Below are 22,624 nucleotides of genomic sequence, written 5' to 3' on the forward strand. Positions count from 1 at the left end.
TGACGTGTGTGCATGCATGCAGGGTGGAAAGAGAAAGAGGGTTATATGCAGATGTGCTCTGAAAAAGAAATCTTATGGTGGTTTCATGTGTGTACCTTCACACCTTTAGTATCTCCACGCTACATTTTCTTGTTTTACTATCTCCTCTGCTCCCTGCTCCTGACTCAGTGCAGTTGGATTTGTACACACTGTTTTATTAGATTAAAATCTGTCTTCTTTTTGTAAATTTGGCGGTATGGACATGCATCTTTCCTTTCGTTATTTCTCTAAGGAGCAGTACAAGATCACAGATTAACTTTTTGTGCATCTTCATATTAATTTCATCGTTTTATTGAAGTCCACAGAATGGAGGCTGTTTCCCAGAACCTGCAAGGTAAGCTGAGCCATTTTCAGCAGCAAAGTTAATGCGCTTTGATATTTCTGATTCTTTGAACATAGGATGATAGCATTGAAACACCTTAAAGGTTTTTACATGTATTTCAACTCAGTCTGTTTAAGCTGACCTAGTTAAAGCAAATGCAATCTAATTCAGGGGCTCCAAATGTTGCCATACTGGGTAAAAACGGGTGCTTAGCAACAAAATGTGAGACTTTCTGTCACAGAGATCATCTTACATGTATTTATTTTTGTCTAAAACTTCAAACATACAGTTTTAATGATGTAAGATTATTTATAAAGATGTAAATAATCTGTGCTTCAGTGATACTAGCCATACAACTTTTTACTGGACTAAATCCTGACTTCATAAAAAACATCTGGTCTGCACAGTTAAGTTAGGCTTTTCTTTTTCATTGAAACAAACTGTTTATGCCTAAAGGTCAGCTTCTCCTACTTAGTTACCGTCTGTGTTTCCACTTTAACAGTCAGTGACACCAACTGACAAAAAGAAGGAAACGTGACTCAGTGTGTGGTTTGTTAGCAGTGTTATGAACTGAATAAAGACAGTCCGATACCAGGACTCTGAAATTATTACTCTGTTAGTGCTCCGATTAATTTCTAAAGAAGGGTGGGTGCACAGCTGACCTTCATCATGCAGCATTCTGCAGAAATTCAGTGTAATCTGAGCACATGATCGGTATTGTATGTAACATGTCCCTGAATTCAGCACAGCAGTCAGTTGCACTCTGACTGTCAGTATTTCCATGCCATAGACCTTGCCGGTGCCAAAAAAGCCTCTGAATAACAGTGAATCTGGCACTTGTTTGGTGAGGTGACTCCGAGAAATTTCTGTGCCATCTTAAAACTCTAAACTACCTGAACTTCATTAGAAATGATCACCTAGTCATGTATAATCAGGGTTAAGGTTGGAACTACTAGGGCTCACTTCTGTAAAACATCAAACCCTGATTATACAGCTATTGCATAATAACAGTTTGAATGTTCTCTCACAGATGTTTTACTGTCTTTGTGGGGGACGTACCTAATTTCTGTCCTTCAGCAACTTCTGAGCCTCAGGTTCATTTCATATCTGCTGCCCTTTAGATAGATTATTAAAAACTAATATCACATGCTATTTATTTGTAGATACCGTTCAGGTATGTTTTTTGCCCCAACCAAATAAGCTAATGTTATTTATAAATGAATGGACAACATTAATTTGATCAGTTCATTTAAGTTTTTTTGTACAGGTCATTCCCAATAAGACAGACGTTCTAATCCTCAGAAAGCGTGGCTTACATGATCAGTAACACTGTAGGCGTCCTGTCCTCTGCTAATTTTATCAAATACAAATAATTTCATCTTTGACCAGTCCCAGTGTTTTTGCACCCACATAAAGGAGTTTTCTTTGTGCTGATTTTCCCCCACAAAGCTTTTTTTATTCTCACGTTCATCCAGACCATCCTTTATCAGCTTTTGTTATTCATCATTGTCTTCGCTCTGTATCTGATTACTTGTGGGAAATTCAGGCTACTATTTGGCCACTTAACACCTGATCAATGTGTCCATCTCCTTTCAGTAGCTTACCGTTGCCCACATCACCTATTTTCAAACTTGTCAGCCTCACCTACAGAGCAGTGTACTGTTGGTCTCTGAGGTCTCCTGTGGATCAAGAATCAAGAGTTTTTGTGTCATACACACCATGTGTGAGTTTTATAATATAAATCTGTAATTTTGTATATGAAAAGAATGAGTGAGTGGACTCTTGTAAAAGTCTTTTCCTTCTTATACGGGTACATACACAAACCAGATGTTATTGTAACTGCTGATTTTAACTCTGATTTATAGGGGAATTTGTAAAAGTAAGGTATCTAAAGCGACAAAACCCCCTCAAATATATCTACTATATTGAGTTTAACTGAAAGTCATTCACATTGAAAGTCGTTACAAATACATTTCCTTTCTGTACTAAAGTTACAGGGCAAGTTTCCATTATTTCAGTTTGCCTCAAACCGCAGAAAAGAGGTTGCTGGGCAGTTTCAGATCTTGCACTACTTTTGTTTCTTTGAAAACTCAATTTCACAAGTTTACACACACAAGTTTTCACAAGTCTTAGCATTTCACAAATCACTATATTATCACTATGTAATTCCCTACACTAAACTCAGAACTCCTGCCTGTTCGTTCTTAAAATGGGCTGGAAATAAGAACCACGTGGGTAAATAAACAGAGTTTACAAAGGATGGATGTCTTCATGCCTCACAAAGTAGGTGGTGTTTATAGGTGGTGTTTAAAGCCTGGTAATACGACTGTTTAACACGATGACAACAATGTGCTGTAGCTCAGGTGGTAGAGCAGGTCAGCTACTAACCGGAAGGTTGGCAGTTCGATCCCAGGCTCCTTGTCAAATATCTTTGGGCAAGATACTAACCCCAGGTTGCTCTCTGATGCATCCATCAGCGTGTGACTGAGCACTTAACACCCATTCACGCAGTTTAGTGCTTGTGTGGTTAGGTGAACGAATTAGTTGTATAAAGCGCTTTGAGTGCTCAGAGTAGAAAAGCGCTATATAAGAACCAGTCCATTTACCATTCTTAAACCTTCCATTGCACGTGTTGTCACTTACCCTTCAGTCCAACACTGAGGATGCTTTGGAATTTGGCCCTTTGTCGGCCAGTTGTGCCAGTTGTAACTCCTACAAAATTTCTAGGTGCAGTGAAGATGCTGGTGGTGTACAGTGTGGAGGATCTGTGGATCTCAGTTCAGGTTTTTGCAGAAATGGTCCTGTTTGCCTAGTGTCATCCACACTATATTGCCAAAAGTATTCACTCACCCACCCAAATCACTGAATTCAGGTCTTCCCATCACTTTCGTGGCCACAGGTGTATAAAATCGAGCACCTAGGCATGCACCGCTCGCTCTCAGGAGCTCCGTGAATTCCAGCGTGGGACCGTGATAGGATGTTACCTGTGCAACAAGTCCAGTGATTAAATTTCCTTGCTACTGAATCAGAGGTGGCAAAAGTACAGACATTATGTACTTAAGTCGAAGTACAGATACGAGTGTTAAAAAAATACTCCAGTAAAAGTTGAAGTACTGATTCAACTTCTTTACTCAAGTAAAAGTGAAAAACGTACAGGCTCTTACATGTACACAAAGTAAGAAAGTAAAAAGTAGCTCTTTGGAAGATGTTTCTACACTGAGTAGTCCTTCCCTTTAAATCGAACCTCTCTTCTTCCTCTCCTGTCCTGATTTTCTTATCTTTCTCCATCTCTGAGTGAAGTTGGCTCTCTTTCTTTTCTCTGCCTGTCAAATATAGCAGCTGGACCTTTAGCTAGCAACACACTGTGCAAATAACTGCACACAAACAGTTTGTGTGTTTGCTGATGTTTGTTGAACTGATAAAATGTGCATTTGAAATTACCTGCACCTTTAAAATAAGACTCCTTTATGCTCCTCGCTCCTCTTTTGTAGCACTAACTAGATGCTGAAGTACTGCTACCACAATTTAAATATCAACAAAAACAAAAATACCCATCGTACTTTAACCGCTGACTTTTTGCCTCTTCCATCTCTTTCTATGTGACATGTCCTGGTGAATAATACATGAACAGGACTGGTTTTCTTGTGTTGCTGTTTAGGCTCAAATTGGTTTGATGTTTGGACGCTCACAGTGAAGTGAAATAATAACTCACCTTAAATATGTTAAAATTAATAATATATATATATTTTTAAATTAAGTAATAAACCTGCTTTGAAAATGTAAGAAGAAAGTACATATACTTGTTCAAAATGTAGTGAGTGAAAGTAAAAAGTAGTCAGAAAGAAAACTACTCAAGTACAGATACCGGAAAATTCTACTTAAGTACAGTAACAAAGTATTTGTACGTTGTTACGTCCGACCTCTGTACTAAATATTCCACAGTCAGCTGTTAGTGGTATTATAACAAAGTGGAAGCAACTGGAACGACAGCAACTTAGTCATGTAGTGGTCGGCCACGTAAGATCACAGAGCAGTCCCTTAGTTTCAGTGTTGGGAACTCTTAATGCTTCAGCATACCAAGACACTTTGGACAATTTCAGGCTTCCAAATTTGTGGGAACAGTTTGGGGATGATCCGTTCCTCTTCCAACATGACTGCACACCAGTGCACAATGCAAGGTCCATAAAGACATGGATGAGAGTTTGGTGTGGAGGAAACCTACTGGTCTGTCCTCACAAATGTGCTCCTTAAAGAATGGTTATAAATAAACACTCCTAAACTATGGAAAGCCTTCCCAGAAGAGTGGAAGCTGTTATAGCTGCAAAAGGTGGGCCGACATCATATTAAACCCTATGGATTAAAGAATGGGATGCGACTCAAGTTTATAGTTAGGTCCATATATATTTGGACACAATATATATTACCTGGTTATTGAAATGTAATTAAATAATGGTTATACAATGGATGTCATGTGTAGTCTCTCAGCTTTCATTTGAGGGTATCTGCATTAAAATTGGATGAAGGGTTTAGGAGGGACCAAGGTAATTGGACAATTGATTCAAAGGCTATTTCGTGGGCAGGTGTGGGCAATTCCATCATTATGTCATTATTAATTAAGCATATAAAAGCCTGGAGTTGATCTGAGGTGTGGTACTTGCATATGGAAGATTTTACTGTGAACAGACAACATGCAGTCACAGGAGCTCTCCATGCATGTGAAACAAGTCACCCTTAAGCTGTGAAAACAGAAAAGAAAACATCTGACAAAGAACAGCTCATGATCCAAAGCAAACCACATCATAAACACAGCGGAGGCAATGTGATGGTTTGGGGTGTATGGCTGCCAGTCCCACTAGGACACTAGTGTTTATTGATGATGTGACACAGGACAGAAGCAGCCGAATGAATTCTGAGGTGTTCTGAGACAAGCTGTCTGCTCAAATCCAGCTACATGGAGTCGAACTGATGGGCATCGTTTCATAATACAAATTGACAATGACCTAAAATATGCAGCCAAAGCAACCCAGGAATTTTTTAAAGCAAAGAAGTGGAATATCCTTGAATGTCACCAGGTATCCAGTCACCTGATCTTAACCCAACTGAGCATTTCACTTGTTGAAGGCTAAACCTTGGACCGAAAGGTCCAGAAACAAACAGTAACTGAAGCCTCTGCTGAAGATGTCCTTAAAAGTATGATAGCAATAGTGATGGTCTGTTTTTGTGTGTAATCCTGTGAGCAGATCAGATATCAGAGCTGCTGAAGCCTCACAGAGTCTGTCTGGTGACGCCTGTTATTTTGAACAACTCCAGTCTGACAACTGGAAGGTCAACCAACAGGTTTATGGTGAGTATCATTGGTAAAAGCCAATACCTTTGGTCTAATGGCTATTTCACTATGACTACTCTAACTAAATCTGAATCAGCTGGTGCTCTTACAGGATCAGCCTCATTCCTACTTGTCTGCTAACAGTTTGTTTGCACACAGAAAACACGTTTATGTGGGCACCAGGGCCGCTCTGGCATCGGCATGTACACAAATCTGCCAGGAGGGGGCACTAAAAGATCTGTTTTTACAGTGCGTGTGATTTAGGGTTAGACAAATATTTTTTATCAAGAGTCAGGATCACTTAAAGTTTACTTTCTTGTGGATTAAAGTAAAAATAAATAAATAAATAATGTTGTTAAACTACTTTTATATTTTGTTCATTTATTTAAGGTGGATCAATGTATTCAAATAAATTTTATTGTCCATTATTGATTGAATAAAAAAATGGTAAAAAAAATAATAATTACATATTATAAATTGATTATGTGTTTGTTAAAGTGCATTTTGACTTTTTTACTGTAACTTGTTTACTATATTTTGACTTGTTTACTATAACCCGCTGTTTAAAAAGCTAACAATGTATGTATAAACATGTATGAAGGTTCTTAAAGCAGGTCACTGAACAACTTCAAGTTTAATGTTAATTTTTACGAAGTAAAGAAATTTACACTACTCTGTCAAAGGTAGAAAGGAATAAAATACAGATTTTTAAGAACATATATTTATGGCATGATTAATTAATGATTAATGATTGACGCAAAATCAGAGTAAATAAACTGTTGTAAAAGTAATTTGGGCAACATTAATTTGTACCTATTGCACAAGAAGCTAAACTTTAGGTCATCCTGACATGTGACCAAATTTCATATGGTAACTTGTTTCCTGTGTAAGCAGAGTGGTAATAATGAGGATGACGCTCTACGAGCACTAACTGTCCATCTGAGAATTGCATTCGGCTGCTGCAACACTGACATATGGGACGGTTGCAGGAGCAGCATGCCACTTGTGGACCTCAGTGCTACTGTAGTTTGGAGGTCAATGTAAAGGACCAAAATTGCATAAAATGACACTGTTCCTCTGAAGCTGCAGGCATTGGTCTGTCAGTTTGATATCTAATAGCTTTTCTCTTTGTTTTTATGATGTCTGTTTCTCTTAGGTACTGAGTCTATGGAGAGGCTACGTGGTTATAAACAAGCAACCTATCAGGGTAAATTACAACGTCTCTTTTAAACCAAACCAGCTTAACTTAAACATTGTGTGATGAGGTTTGAAATAAGAGGGGTTATTTTTTTCCTTACTGGTTCTTACTTGATAAATGACCATTGTGAGTTATGAGCCTTATGGATTATCCTTTCTGACTAGGACACTGTTTCTGGAGAGAGATAGAGCTGAACGTGCCAAACATTTTCTTTTTATATGTATGTGCATAAATGCCCCGATGCATCGGTGTGCACAGATTCATTCTCACTGTGCATAGAATAAAGCAGTGTAGGACTGGGCGGATATGGCTTGCAGTGTAAAAGCACTGCATCAGTATCAGGCCATTTAACACTGCAGTGAAAGGATGGATTCGGCCGCACCACAGTTACCAAAAAACAATCACATTTTTAAATGGAATTTGTTTTCACTTTGTCTTTATGTGTGTGTGTGTGTGTGTGTGTGTGTGTGTGTGTGTGTGTGTGTGTGTGTGTGTGTGTGTGTGTGTGTATTCACACTCATGCCTTTCTCTCATGCACAGGTGGAGAGCACCTTTAGCTACCTGGAGATTTGCGCCATTAATATTCATAGTCACATGAAGGTACACCATTTATCAGTGTCAATATATAACCTGTTTTTACATTAAATTTTTATATGCACTTATGCATATATAAAACACACATTAAGACAATATTTGATTCTATAAAAAAGACTAGTTTTTATATGCGGAGAGTAACACACGTATGGATGTGTTGCAGATTGTGTTGGAGACAGACAGACAGACTCTGTATTTCAGTGTGTTACACACTGAAGATCTTGAAGCCATGATCAGTCACATGACCGCCTCATTGAAGAGGATCTTTCCTGATTCTTCACCAGGGTGGGTCCGTCTTGCAGTGGGCTCGTACCAGTCTCAAAGCCAATGGCTTCTCAAATCACAGAAAACATTATATGTTTATTATATACAGTGTGTGTTTTTAAAGATACTCCCCAAGTTTACATACAGTTTGATGAATATAGGAAACAATCATAGACTATATATAAAAGACGTAGCCACTACAATGTCATCAGCTGGTTTCCAAAGGCCTGTTGTTGCACAGTCAAAGTGAGCTTGTTCACCTTTGGGACCTTAGCTTTTTGAAATCAGATCTCACACATGGTAGATCTGTCCAACTTTACTAGGCTTTCAGGACAATAAACATGACTAGAAATTCTAAAAGCAACACAATTATATATATTTAGTAAGACCTTAAGGCCAAAATACTTTGAGGTGTTTAATGAGGGAATAGATCAAGTGAGTCAAGACCTGAATTTCCGAGCTCCCAGTCAATAGACTCTTGGTCTGTCTGCAGAGTATTGCAGTTTCATGGGGTACATTTCATATTTTCCTTTAATCCTCAGAAAGCTGTTGAAGACAATTCCACCCGATCTCAAGGACCGACTCCTCACACTGATTGGTGCGATAGAGGAGCAGATGAACAGTCAGCCTGGCTACTGTGGTGTGTTTCATTTCCCAGTTTCAGATAATGTAGTTGGGATATCACTTACTGTACTAACATGTAAACATTTATAAATGTGTTGTACATACTGTGATAAAGCTAAAGACCATTTCAGTTGATCATAAACACCGTATGATTCAAACATTAGCAACACTAACTACATGATCACCGACAGTTTTGCATTTCAGAAAAACAAATGAATTTAAAACTAGAACTAATGTATCTGAGTATCGTTCCCAGGAGGATTCTCTGATACCTATGCTGCTTTGTGTGATTTCAATGAGATGCCGTTTAGAGAAGAGATTCAGTGGGTATGTTAATGTGGCATCAACATAAAATCTAGTAATGCCATCTGCACCAAACTTTAGATGACTCACATTTGAAATAAATTCTAAAATTTTAAATCAATTTTAGCACTTTTTATACAAATATTATAATTAATGTCAAACTGTTTATGCAGGATGTTGACAACATCTACTACATCCACAACTGGAGACAATTCAACCTGCAGGACTTCAGCCACTTAGACAGCAGGTGAGATACAGCATTATGATGGCTAATCCAGTCATACTTTACCGCTGTTACATACCTTCTTTGTCTCCTTTCCTCACAGGGACCTGGCATTGGCAGTAGCGGCTTTGTCCTTTAACCAGTGGTTTACAAAGATTTACTGCAAAGATCTCAAACTGGTACACTATGATTTTTATTTATTTATGTTTGAGTGTTTGAAAGAGTTACCTAAAGGTTTGCACACTTGAATCCAGCTTTTTCTCAAAATGACGACTATTATTCTCATGAATAAACTAAGTGGTCATTTAATAATAGGAACAAAATATATGTTAGATCCAACACAACTGTCACAGAGCAAGACTGCGGTGCTGGAGATGTTATCAGACTGTGGAATCTATATGGAAATAATTATTTGCTTTATTGTTTTGACTGTTATTTGCTTGTGACCCCAACAGTTAATAAGCTGATCAGATGATAATCTTCTTCTCCTTAGCTCTCATTTCAGGTGACATTCTTAAGTGTAAATTCATTTATTATGAATAATATTTAAAAACTATTAGAAAAGCATATAAAAAAACATAAAAGATTGATTTCTCTTGAGGGTTTTGGATCACAATCATTCATAAGTTGTTATGTTCGGGTGTGTGGCGTGGATCTAAATGGAGACACTCGAAGACACGAGTGGGTTTAAACAAGAAGCGAGCTGATTTATTGAGGCTGGTAAAGAGTACAGAGCTGGGGTCTGTAACTTGAGGAAACTTGTCGTGATTTGGTGCAACATGAATGAAATTGAATTGAACTGAAATTTTGCTCTTTTCCATTCTTGATATCACTCCAGACCAAATTATTTCTAAGACCAAATACACAATGACAAAATAACTTGGGTTAAAAAAAAAATCCCCACCAGGACTTTATAAAAACCTCTCCCAGCTCCTGGATTCACGGCAGGCTTATTGTGCATGTGTTTATGGGCCACTGCTAATGCAAAAAAGAAAGTTGGAAACACCACTCTGCACGTTTCTTGTTTTGTTCTTTCAGTCAGTGGATATCCAGCAGCAGCTGACATACCTGCTGTCGAGGTCTCCCAGTCTGGAGGAGCTCTCGCTGGAGGCCAGTGGACTGAAGCTGTGAGTTTCTGTGTCCACATACAGACGGGTCAAAAATCAATGAAAAAACAGAAAGTGTCTCAGAAAGATGTGGGGTCATTATGGAGCCCAGGTGCTCTATTGATGAATGCATTATTATCATGCAGAAGAAACCACTAACAGCAGGAGAGAACACTGAGAGGACCATTAGTTTCAAACCAGCAGAATGCTCCCCACAGCTCAACAGAGCTCCTCACTGCACGTTTGAGCTTTTAACCATGACTTTAACAAAATCTGGGACTCTTGTCTCAGGACCCCTCCTTCTTGTGACAACATAGACCTTTGTTACTCTGGCTGAGTGTTTGCACTCGTCACAGGCCAAGCAGATGCCTCCTTTATGTTACTGCGGTGACTCAAGATCCAAACATCTTAATTGTATAAAACATTTGCACAATATCATGTATTTCAGGAAAATATATGTACTCAGGAAGAAATATTTTCACTTGTTAAACTAGGCAGACTTTAAATTACTTTGATTTACAGTGTAGCTTACAGGTATTGAGACTGACAATAATCTTCTTTACAGGGACTTTGCAGTCAAAATGGCTGCTGCCCTCAAAGAGCATGCCTCGTCTAACCTGCAATCTATCAACCTCTCTGGCAATCCAATTGAAGACAAAGGTGAGCTTTTTAGATTTGACACCTGATTCATGTATGTGGTTGTGACTAAGATGTGAATAGGGGGAAAGTGTCTACTGCTGCAAATCATAATAACTGGTTTGTAGTTGTATGCCTTCACCAAACAGCTGCAGTTTAGATTCATATCTGTGCAGACTCAGACAGTAATATGTATATAGTGAAAACTTTTATTAAAGGTATGAAGTGATTGGCAAACAAATTTGATTCTAGTAGAACATAAAAGCCTTCCTGAGAAAAGGCAAGCGTCACCAGCACAGACACATCATAAAATGCAGGTAGTAATCATAGATACCGAATAAAATGACTAAAAATAAGAATATTTTTGTTCTAAAAAGTGTCAAGTCAGTGAATGAGAATATACAAATCGCAGCAGAGTTGAATTATTATTAATGTCATTGCCTCTACCTGTGCTTTTCTGCAAAATATGTCCCTTTGAAAGACACTATTTTAACTCACAGTTGTGTTAATGTTTTGTGTTTTCACTGCAAGGTGTAATAGCGCTAAGTCAGAATTTGGAGAATCTGGAGAAAGGACTCAAGCGCCTCTCCCTGTCCAGGGTGTCGATGACTGCCAGAGGTACAAACACTATAAACTGTAGAAATAATGTGCTGTTTTCATTAGTTTAATAAGATAAGGAGCAGAATGAAGACAGAATCGAGTAAATATGAAGAGGAGGTGAACACTCAGGACTTTTACAGTCTGAAAGCATATATTGAATGCCAGAAAGAAACCATTCAGTAGAACATTTTAGTTGCTGAATGTGCTGCTTAAAAGTCACTCGACCAAAAGGTAATGTTGTTCCTGATGACCTTGCACTTCAAAATAAAAGCACTTCCTGTCAACACTTTGCATTGTACCACTAAATAATTATAATTAGTGTGTTAAAACACACCTCTTAGATACAAATTCGAACAAATGCTGAGTATAGTATGATCATATTTTTGTACAATACATCCAGGTATATCAGTTTTGCAGATTCCTCTTTTGCTCGTCTTTGAATGAATATGAAATGAATAAAAGTTGGATTCCTTCGGATATTTTGCCTGCCGCCATAAATGTGTTTCACACCATCTTTGCTGTCACATTCAAAATAATCATTATTTGTGGTTTGATTGTTTTTTTTCCAGGTCTCGGCTGTCTGAGTCAGGTGTTGTCCTCCAGTCAAAGGTTCTCAACATCTCTGACCCACCTCGATCTGTCTGGTAACACCAGTAGCCTGGTTACTGAGGAAGCCACGGTAACACTCTGCTTTATGTGTTTTCACATGATATGGATTGAAGACAAATGATGCAACGAATACTCTTACAGTACTTGCAGTACACGTACCTTTAACATCCAGAAGTGGTGCCGACTATTATCCTGACCTTGCTTGCAACCAGCTTCACTGGTTTGTTGAAACATTTCAGCTTGTGGTCTTCACAAGGGTAATCATCACCGAAGGCCACAAGGTCCAATACGTTGCTCATGCAACAAAGTATTTCTATGTACAACAAAGGTTGCTGGACTTGTAACGTGTTGTCCAAGCACCGTGAAAGTAAGTGAAGGTTTGCCAGAAACAGCAACTCTGTTTCAAGACATACGCTGATGGTTTTCCATCCTGGATAAGAATGTAGACATGTACAGAGCCTAAACGTTTTCTCCAGTAGAGTCCAAATAATGGATTCTGATTTCAGTCAAGCAAGTCTTATGTTTATCAAAATATCCTAGAAATATTCTGGAAATTATTTTCTTTATTATCTTATTATTATCTTCTTCTTCCTAAGTTAATGCTGGCCTGTTAGGATGGTGATTGTGTCTCTCCTTGTCATCATTTCAGCTGCCTAGTCTCTGAAAGAAACCATGTCTACATAACTCAGACTTTATGATGCATCTGTGTGTCTCTTGCAGTTTCTCTTCAAGTTCTTGTCCAGTACAAACTCTCTGTCTTATCTGGACCTCAGTGATACCAGCTGCCCTCTGGACACAGTCAGTGACATACTGTTTTTATAACTGTGGACTTCTTTCCATCATCTCATTGATTTCTCATTGATTGATATTTGGAAGAATCAGAGGCCATGGTTGGATCTCAACAAAATGGATAAAACAATAAAACAAACCAAAATCAGGGACCTCATAGCTTGTGCCCAAGACCAATCTGTACTACATTACATCTATGTTAATATTTATGTTTTATCCACTCATATATCCAGTTTGATAGCTTCCCCAGGTCACCAGTCTGATGCAGGGCCAACACATAGAGACAATTATTATTATTATTATTATTATTATTATTATTATTATTATTATTATTATTATTATTATTATTATTATTATTATTATTATTATTATCATTATTATTATTATTATTATTATTATTATTGTCATTGTTCTTGTATGCACAGTATCAAAACAGTGGTTTGAAACAATTGCTTGTATTTTACTTACTTTCTGTAGATAACTTTCGCTCACTTTAACCTTTCTTTTCATGCAGTTATTTGTGTCGCTGTCTGCTGGATGTTGTTACAAACTGGTGCACCTTAACCTGGCCAGGAATCCTTTCAGCCACAGGTCAGCTCCACTGTCCATATCTGTAAACTCATTGGACTTCAGTTTCTTAGTTGGTTTGAAATGCAGCAGCTTTTGAAAACCAGAAGAGGGCATTCCAAGCCTATGGAGTCATACTGCGACAATTTATAGGATCAACCAGTCCACAAGTTTACTAAACAACATTAATGAACAAATTAAATATGAATATTCACCACAGTACTGCAGTACCTCAGGTTACAGTCTGAGAACATAGTAGCATGAAATGTTCAGAAGGAGCTTTGACAGCATGTGCACAAACTGGCTTATACCATAAACAAGTGGCTTTTACAACATATCACCTGATGTTGTTGAGAGTTGTTAAAGTTGTTAAATGTGAAACGCCTTTCACCATAGAAAAAAAGAGCAGTTCCAGAATTAGTAGATAATTTAGGTGTCAACATAAATAAATAAATCAGTAAAAAAAAGATGTCCCATAATTTCTTTCATCCAACGTGTGTTTTTATAACAATATGCTCGGTGCTGTGTTTGACACAATCTTGTTACAAATTCTTAGGAACTTGAAAAATGATATTTAATATTTTCCATATACACAATATATTAAGCCATTAAAAAGATGTCATGTTAAACTGTCATCAGCTGATAAATTCATAGATTAATTCACTGATAGATTCAGAGATCGAGAGGTATCTACTAAGTTATCTATTAATTGAAAGGTTGAATATGTGAACCTGATCCAGACACCCTGCTGTCTTCATGAATGTTTATGTGACTACGACAAGAAATCTCTTTTCTTTCTCTCTCTCTCCCTCTGTGTGTGTGTGTGCACGTGTGTGCACGTGTATAGAAAGGTGCAGGAGGTCACGAGGAGCATTCAAGAGTTCTTTAGTCAGAGCTGTGAGCTGAAATATGTTGGGCTGTCTGCAACCAAACTACCTCCACAAGCTCTCAGGTGTGTCCACACACTGTCACATATGACACGAAAGCTCACTGTTGGCCGTGGGAACTGTGAAGTGGCTGAAAAAGTCTGGCTAAAAATGTAGTTAATTAATGAATGAAGCCCTGAAATGGGAATTAAAATGCATGTTTTTGTACTTTTATATTCTAAATCAGTCACACGCAGTTAGTTGAGACGTTTTTTTGCACAGCCATATTTCGCCACCGCTACACCGTAGGCACTTTTCACACTGCATCTCAGAGTAATGCTAATGACCACAAAATTTCTTTGTGGGTTTTATTTTCATCGGTGTATTTTATCAGTGCTTTGCCATTGACCTTTCATTTTTGTGAATCATTACGTAACTCAATAAAAACCTGTTTGTTAGCTGTGCTTAATGACGTCAGACAGCAGGGGAAAAAACGTGACGGTTGATGTTAGTCAGCGCTGGCAACCTTAGTTGTATTTAATATGACAGCATTTTTGACTTGGTTAGAATAAAGATGAATAAAAATATAGTTTTTCCACCTCTCTTATCACAATTACTATTGTACGTACTAACCGTGAAGCATCCCATGTATCAGTAAGAGATGTTTTGAAGCGCTTTAGGTTCATATGTGTGAAAGTTTTTGTCAAACTATATCTTGTTAGGAAATACTAGGTTAAAAAAGCAACCATTGCTTACCTTCAGAGTACTACTGTCCACACTGCCAGCACATATTGTACTTTCTAAAACACAATTACAAATACTGACGAACTAGTAGTCTGTGGTTAATGAATCTATTGATATGTTTTGCAACCAGGTTATTACTGCAGGGTCTGGCAACCAACAAACGACTGTTTGGGCTGGAGTTAGACCTAAGCAGCTGCGAGGTACACACTCACATACCCTCATGCAGAAAGAATAGCTTTTTTCATTTATGATGAATGGTAGCATCCACAGTAGGAACATGTTTTAGACCAATAAATATGTGTTTGTTTATGTGTAGCTACGTTCAGCAGGAGCCCAGGTGATACAGGAACACATCTCTGAAGCCACAGCCATCAGAAGTCTGGATATCTCTGACAACAGTATGCAAAACAACTTTCTTACACACAAATCCAATTATGCCATATAAAACCTGCAAAACTCATTTCAGTACATTGAAGTTCAGGCTCACAGTCCCCGCTCTAACTCATCCCAAAGGAGTTCTAACTCAGTCAAGTTCTTCCACACCAAACTGTCTCATCCATGTCTTTATGAACTTTGCTTTGTGCACTGCTGTGCAGTCGTAGTGCAACAGGAAGGGGCCATCCCCAAACTGTTCCCACAAAGTTGGGAGGATGAAATCCAAAATGTCTTGGTATGCTGAAGCATTAAGAATTCCTTTGACTCCAGAGAACACGTCCACTGCTGAGTCCACTAGCAGCACTTTGACAGGCTTGGATGCAGCTGCACGGCCATGGAAACCAACTCCATGAAGCTCTTGATGCACTTTATCAGCTAATCTGAATGCCACATAAAGTCTGTTGTGACTGACTCAACCCAAAGTTGGTGACTTCTGTGTGTGACAGTGTATCTCTGAGTTCTTTGCCTTATTTTGTCAAGTGCTTATTTTCAAAGTCAAATTATTTTTCCTCTCCAGAGTGAGAAGATTGATAGCACCCTCATAACTATAACCCTAATATGATCAACAACAATTTGACAGTTAGCTTTTTTTCACTAGATGAATAATAAGAGAATTATTAAAATACAGTAAACCCATTTACACCAGGAAGAATGAATGCTTCCACCACTTTTCCCTTGCTCTCTGACTGTAGGTTTTGAGAATGACATGGTGACCCTGGTTCTGTCAGTCGGTCGATGTCAGTCTCTTCGACATCTTGCTCTGGGGAGAAACTTTGCCATGAAATCCAGGTATGATGAAAAAGATTAAGAGGTCGCCTTACTCTACCACCACATTGTCTACTGACATCAGTTTATCACACTGACCCTTCACAATGTTTAAAATGCTTCCATATAGCAAATACAACTGATTATCTCATTTGAATGTTCATTAAAAGTAAGTGGTTATACATAATAGTAGAGTCCGCTGTGTGCAGCGGGTCATCAGAATAGAAACATAAAAATGGTGGCCATCACTTTTATAGAATAAGATTGTCAAAGACGCCAACTGAAATGCAGATGTTCACAGTTATATGTAGGGGTGCACATCAGTGGTCCACATTCACTGTCAAAATAAAAGACGCGCACAAGATAGGACGTTGCAACGCGCGTTTGCGTCCATATAAAAGGCACTGTTTTTGTCCACTAGAGTGGGATTTTCACGGCACATTCTGCACCACATCTCTGTGCGTTCATCATCTGTTTGAAGCCAGCTCACCTCCTGCAACTACTTTTCCGAGAATACGCGCTTCTTTTGTGGTTCGGACTCCTTCTGACATTTCTTTGGAGGTGGAGGAACATCACAGTAATTGCTTAAAGGAGCTTCTTCGACATCTTTAAGAGTTCTAAACAAATGTCTGTCCTCCTCCAGAAAATCTTATGTACGCAAACACGCGTTGCAACTTCTTATCTGGTGCGCGTCTTTTATTTTGACAGCGAATGCGCACCTGCGGACCATTTATGTGCACCTCTGGTTATATGTTTTTAAACTGAGTAACTGAATTCAATTAAACAACCTTTGCATGATATAAAATTTGTATTGCACACAAAGTATAGTAATAGTAATGTAAAAAAAAAAACAGAAACTGCAACATCAGTAACTGTAAAGCTGCACTTTCAGAATCTGTAACATCATCGCTCAGTATTAATGCAGCAAACTGATGCATGATTTGGACAATATGGTAACATCATTTCTGTGGTAGAACATAGACATAGGTCAGAATATTTCCAGGTCAAACACACATTTGACCTATTTATCATAATCCAAGCATTTATCGGCATTTATGTTCCTGCCTCTAGCTATATTGGTCCTAGATTCATAAGCTGAGTTTCTCTTTTCCATAGACACCAGGTGTTGTTACAAGGTACACAAAGAACTATCACTTTCTGCCACCCGTTTGGCTCAACAACGTGCCACTGCTAATTAAATCTTTCAGATCACAATATTTATTTCAAAGTCGGTGCTATTTGTAAACTAGTCAGCCTGTAGTTTAAAGAATGTAAATCAGTAAATGTATTTTCTCCTCGTTCTTAAGTTTTTTCTCTTCTTTCTCCCTTCATTTCATGTCTGCCTACTTTGCTATCGACCAGAGCGCTCACTGACGTTCTTCAACGTATAGCTCAGCTAATCCAGGATGAAGAGTGTGTGAGTGAAACCTTCAGTGTACTTTAATGTAATTCAGTATCCCTGCACTGGATGTCCAGCCTGTCAGATGTGTTACCCTGCCTGTGACCCTGAAATTGAAATCTGTGTTTGCAGCCCTTGCAGTCTTTATCAGTGTCTGACTCCAAGCTGAAGACTGGGATGCACATTCTGCTGAGTGCTTTGGGTGGTCATGCAGCTCTGGTTGAACTTGACATTAGTGGAAACTTTATCGGAGATACAGGAGCTAAAATGCTGTCCAAAGCCCTGATGAGTAATACCAGCCTGAGGTGCACATGTAAACACACACACACACACACACACACACACACACACACACACACACACACACACACACACACACACACACACTCTCTCTCTCTCTCTCTCTCTCTCTCTTTTAAGAATGTTTGTAATTAATAAATGTTCTAATCCAAAGAGCTAATTAGTGAATTAAAGATCATCCTTTCAGAGGCAGAGAAAGTATGAAATATCAGTGGAAGGCAGAGCTGTATTTCCTCAAACTGACTGATCTCTCTTTTTTTAAGGACTTTAACATGGGACAGAAACAGTGTGACTGCTAGAGGTTTCCAGGATGTAGCAGATGCCTTGGAGAGGTCATGGACACACACACACACACACACACACACACACACACACACACACACACACACTTGTTAAATGACAGCGTCCAGGTAAATGTCAAAAAACGCTTTGCTGGCTTTTACCAGAAAAAATGTTTTTTAAAATATACAATTCCTTTGAAACACCGGCTGCTTTTTCACTCGTGTTTAGTCCAGTCCTTATAGCTGACAAATTTCAAAGGAATGTTTTGTGTGTTCACTTGTTTATTTGATTCCTAAGCTGCTTAAGACTGATCTATGGATCTTTCAAACATAAAAATGGCACCTAACCCAAGGAATGAACCAGTGACATGTCTACATATAATAGACAACTTATCAAAGAACCATTTAAATCATATATTTATGCAACAGAACAAAAAGCAGCCGATATCCGCAAAAGAGCTTTGTAATGTCTTTCAAGATGCTTTGAGAACTATTCCTGAGGACTATTTAGAAAAATTATATGAGAGAATGTAGGCTGTGTTGAAGAATAAAGGTGGTCATATCATAGAAAGGCAAGTCCCAATAAATTGCTGCACCTAGTTCCCATTTTCCTATTAAATATTTTTAAAAGAAAGACAGACTCAATATGGGTGACGGTGCAGTAGTCAGCTCTGGTACTTCATAGCAAGAAGGACCTGGGTTTGAATCCAGTCTGATGCTCTGTGTGGAGTTTGCATGTTCTCCCTGTGCACCGTTAAACAGATCCATAATTTGATGTTAGGTTTCTTTGTTATGCAGGAACTTCACTCTGCAGCACATGTCTCTTCCCCTTGCCGATATCACACCGAGTTACCGTAGCAACCCTGACAGAACAAAAGAGGCCCTGCACAAGGTCAGTGTGTTTAGCAGGTTGTTATTTAAGATTGTATGCGTTTTATGCGTTTAGGGCAAGGGTCAATTAATTTTTACATCACAGTTGAAGTTCATGTTTTCTCTTGTTTTCTATTGCTGTGTTTTTTTGGACATCAGAGAACTGAGACAGCAAATGCAGCCAGCATACACATCTAACAGATTCATTGTAGTCTATGTAGCGATACAGTCCAAATTTATATTATACACTGAACAAAAATATAAACGCAACACTTTTGTTTTTGCTCCCATTCCCCATGGGATGGACGTAGAGACCTAAAATTCATTCCAGATACACAATATAACCATCCCTCCCAAACAGTGGTCACAAATCAGTCCAAATGTGTGGTAGTGGGCACATCTGCTATATTGAGATAATCCATCCCACCTCACAGGTGTGCCACATCAGGATGCTGATCTGACATCATGAGTAGTGCACAGGTGTACCTCAGACTGCCCGTGTATATAGTAATATATATTAATTGTTGTTTGGAAAGGCTTCTTCTTTTTCCGGACGTCAGCTGCGTGTCTTTGTTTGTGTGTGTGTGTTCAGATTCAGCAGCATTTAGACAGAAACAACCAGAGACAGTCTGACAGCATAGAACTTCGACAAGTCTTTAGAACTCAACAGTCTGAAAAGGTAAGCCAGTAAAAATACAAGATATTAATTTATGTAACTGCAACATCATTTATTCAACTAGTAAATTTATATAACTAGTAATAGTTGCTGCTCAACCACAAATGATTTTCCTTACAAATGTGGCTCATTTTAAGGGGAATTAAACAGGCTTCACAGCTTAATTACCAAGAAACATTGTTACAACAAAGAAATAATTGACCAAATGAAAATTACCTTACTCTTTGTACCAGGTCATATAAATCTTATGTGTATGTTGTCCACCGTTTTAGCTCGTCCATGGAATGTGTCGCCAGTTAGAGAGCAGCCTTCAACGTTTAAGCCACTGTAGCATTCAAGAGGACCAAGCTGATGTCCTCAAAGCGCACGAGGTGCTGCAACATGCCAGGGACTCTTTAAAGGTACATGCTTCAAATTTAATTTTGGATATTTAAGCATATTTATGTATGTTTTGATTGTTTTCCCCTTACCTTTGCAAATACAGGGGGACAGAAGATACAAAAAACCTCTTTTAAATGAAGTGAATGCTTTTTGAATGAAGTCAAGCATTAGCCTATAACAATATCCTCACTGAAGTGACCAGGGATTGTAAATGATGCTGTATGCCACCTAATATTTCTTTTGGTATTATTTGTGTAGCTGCTGCCGTCGCTATATGAGGTAGGCAGGAAGTGCGCCTCCGATGGAGACTTTGTGAACAGCATTCTTACTGACACGGCTACTGCACTGACCAATGAGTTCACTAGGAGCATACAGGTAAACGTTTAGAAAGCACTCACTGTGTGCACACGCGTACACACACACGTTCAAGAAATATGAGAATCCATGTCCAACTTCAACTTCAGCAACAACAACGAGCACACACAGGTAGCCCAAATCAAACATGAATAAATTCTTGAAAAAAGGCTTGGCTTGCAAATAACTTGGGGGTGTCTTCATCTACAGAACACAGTGTAGTTCAAAGTATCTGAGAATCCCCAGAAAGCTTAGTTAATATAGACTGAGGCAAAATAGAGTAGAGCCATAGTCTGAGCAATCAAAAAATGAATTTATTTTGGAATGGACGCTGTTTTTTCAGCTAGCTACATAATTTGTCTGCTAAAGTTTAAAAAAAAAAGCAAAAATAATAGCTGTTTTAACCCTTGTTGTCTATATTATTTCCAATTAAGTTAAGGGTGTTAATGACGTTTGAAAATTCTGTCTTTAATTTAAAAAAAAACCTCATACATGTATTTATGTGCATATATATTTTAAAAAGAAAATAAAAAAAAATAGACAAAAAAGTGTGCAAAAAGTGATCAGAAATGAAAATTATGTAACATAATACCATGTTCGAACTATTACTGTAAGTTCTTAAGGCTATTTGGGAGTTTAGTCTGAAGCCAAACGGTAGCATTTGAAGCAATTTCTCATCACACCTCACATTTCTCTCAGATGATGGTGGTTAATTGACTTTGCAAGATTTGCAATGACCCCACTTGTCACAACATGCAACCTTGTTAGTGTGAACGTCATCAACAACAGGAGCACTCTTGGGTGACGGTGGTGAAGATGTGATGCGCAGTGATGGGCGCCCCCCTTTGTGAATTCAAAGGATCAGGCTAACGTCTGTCTGGAAGCTCTTTTGTTTCAGTGGCTTTTGGACACCAAGTAGTTTACAGTCAGGGTGTTAAATGCATTGACAACACCAAGCGTTACAGTTTTGAGTTTAATTCCGGATGTGACATGTATGTGACAACGATATTTGACAAATGTCATCTATATCAAACTGTTTTAGAAACGTTGCCAGACTAGGTTATATGTGACATGTTATTTAACGATTAGAATTGTTGAATGAGTTTAAATTTACCTTTGGTAAGAGAGAGCTGGGGTTTTAAAATTAGTTAGCTGCCTAGGTGTGCTGCCATTTTGGAAATGATGTCATGGGTGCTTGCCAGGTCAAGCTTGGTCTTGAGGGAAGATTGTTTAATGCTGTTTCATCTTCAGATGCCCAGTCTTGTCCTTACTGAAGTCCTAGTCTCTGTGTTCCAGGAGCTGTCTCAAGGCCTGATGAGACACGCTGATGCTTTGTACCCACGGGTGGTCCAGCGGTCTAGTGTGTGTGAGTGTCTTTCAGAGTGTGTCTCCAAAAGAAGCACACAGACACACATATTCATAAGAAGCACTCTGGTGGAGAGCACAGGGCACATCATCAACAACAGACTGCAGTAAGGACATTTCCACAGAGCAGTGGTTAACATTTAGTAAATGTTTTTAATGAGATCCCTTGTGAGTTAGTACCTATCAGTACCTATGACATATCAGTAAAGTCAATGCACATCATATCAGGATCAGAGATATTGTAGGAGGGCCCTATTTGATGAGTTAAATAAAGATTATTTAGTGTGATGGTTCCATGCTCAGTGTATACATTCTAAACATTATAGACTGAAATGTACACGTCTTTGTCTTTTTTCAAAGTTAAATAAATAAATGCCTGATAGGTATGAACCCTTAGTTTTAGAACTTGTATTAACAATAGGAAACTAATCTACAATACACTGTGAAAGCATCTTTGTTTTAGTATCTCTGTTTAGACAGAACAAATAACATAAACTGTAAAAGACACAGTCTGGTTAGGTAGAGTTGCAGACATTTGTGACTGTAAATCTCTGGCACAGTCATTGCCTCTTTTATACCATGTCCTCATAAATGAAGTTGTTCCTTATTTCCTCTGTTGTGTTATTAAAGTGAACTGAAGAAAACACTGACTGTCACTCTGGCTGAAAGCATTGTGCAGCAGGTGCTACAGGATCTGAAAGTGGCACAGGACAAAATAGTAAGTGCATGTGTGTGTGTGTGTGTGTGTGTGTGTGTGTGTGTGTGTGTGTGTGTGTGTGTGTGTGTGTGTGTGTGTGTGAATACTACACACTCACAATCAGCCAAACCATTGAAACCAGGTATAATAATGAAGGTCATCTTGTTACAGTACATGTTCTGCTGGGAAACCTAGAGTACCTTTACTCATAAAGATGTTGCTTTAACACAGTGGTTCCCAAACTTTTTTTGCTAGGCCCCCCTTTGTTTTACAAGAAAATCTTTGCCGGGG

General features: G+C 38.5%; 1 protein-coding gene across 1 annotated transcript in view; it reads left to right on the top strand.

Annotated features, from left to right (window-relative positions):
- Positions 1-345: 345 nt before the first annotated feature.
- The window catches only part of carmil2 (capping protein regulator and myosin 1 linker 2), a 56,962-nt gene continuing 34,683 nt past the window's right edge, over positions 346-22,624 (top strand). Inside the window, exons 1-28 of the mRNA XM_085357807.1 lie at positions 346-373; positions 5,602-5,705; positions 6,844-6,894; positions 7,426-7,485; positions 7,643-7,764; positions 8,286-8,383; positions 8,624-8,694; positions 8,844-8,917; positions 8,997-9,072; positions 9,932-10,020; positions 10,565-10,659; positions 11,167-11,253; positions 11,805-11,914; positions 12,565-12,642; positions 13,148-13,224; positions 14,048-14,152; positions 14,941-15,010; positions 15,127-15,208; positions 15,938-16,034; positions 17,373-17,427; positions 17,542-17,714; positions 17,973-18,041; positions 18,789-18,882; positions 19,453-19,539; positions 19,809-19,937; positions 20,176-20,292; positions 21,568-21,743; positions 22,267-22,354. Coding sequence (XP_085213933.1) covers positions 346-373; positions 5,602-5,705; positions 6,844-6,894; positions 7,426-7,485; positions 7,643-7,764; positions 8,286-8,383; positions 8,624-8,694; positions 8,844-8,917; positions 8,997-9,072; positions 9,932-10,020; positions 10,565-10,659; positions 11,167-11,253; positions 11,805-11,914; positions 12,565-12,642; positions 13,148-13,224; positions 14,048-14,152; positions 14,941-15,010; positions 15,127-15,208; positions 15,938-16,034; positions 17,373-17,427; positions 17,542-17,714; positions 17,973-18,041; positions 18,789-18,882; positions 19,453-19,539; positions 19,809-19,937; positions 20,176-20,292; positions 21,568-21,743; positions 22,267-22,354 — 2,562 coding nt within the window. The remainder of the gene's footprint in view (positions 374-5,601; positions 5,706-6,843; positions 6,895-7,425; positions 7,486-7,642; positions 7,765-8,285; positions 8,384-8,623; positions 8,695-8,843; positions 8,918-8,996; positions 9,073-9,931; positions 10,021-10,564; positions 10,660-11,166; positions 11,254-11,804; positions 11,915-12,564; positions 12,643-13,147; positions 13,225-14,047; positions 14,153-14,940; positions 15,011-15,126; positions 15,209-15,937; positions 16,035-17,372; positions 17,428-17,541; positions 17,715-17,972; positions 18,042-18,788; positions 18,883-19,452; positions 19,540-19,808; positions 19,938-20,175; positions 20,293-21,567; positions 21,744-22,266; positions 22,355-22,624) is intronic.

This window comes from Diplotaxodon limnothrissa, linkage group LG7, assembly GCF_057381915.1.
Source record: "Diplotaxodon limnothrissa isolate DT_005_m linkage group LG7, D_limnothrissa_male_GT1.1, whole genome shotgun sequence".
Classification (NCBI taxonomy): Eukaryota; Metazoa; Chordata; class Actinopteri; order Cichliformes; family Cichlidae; genus Diplotaxodon; species Diplotaxodon limnothrissa.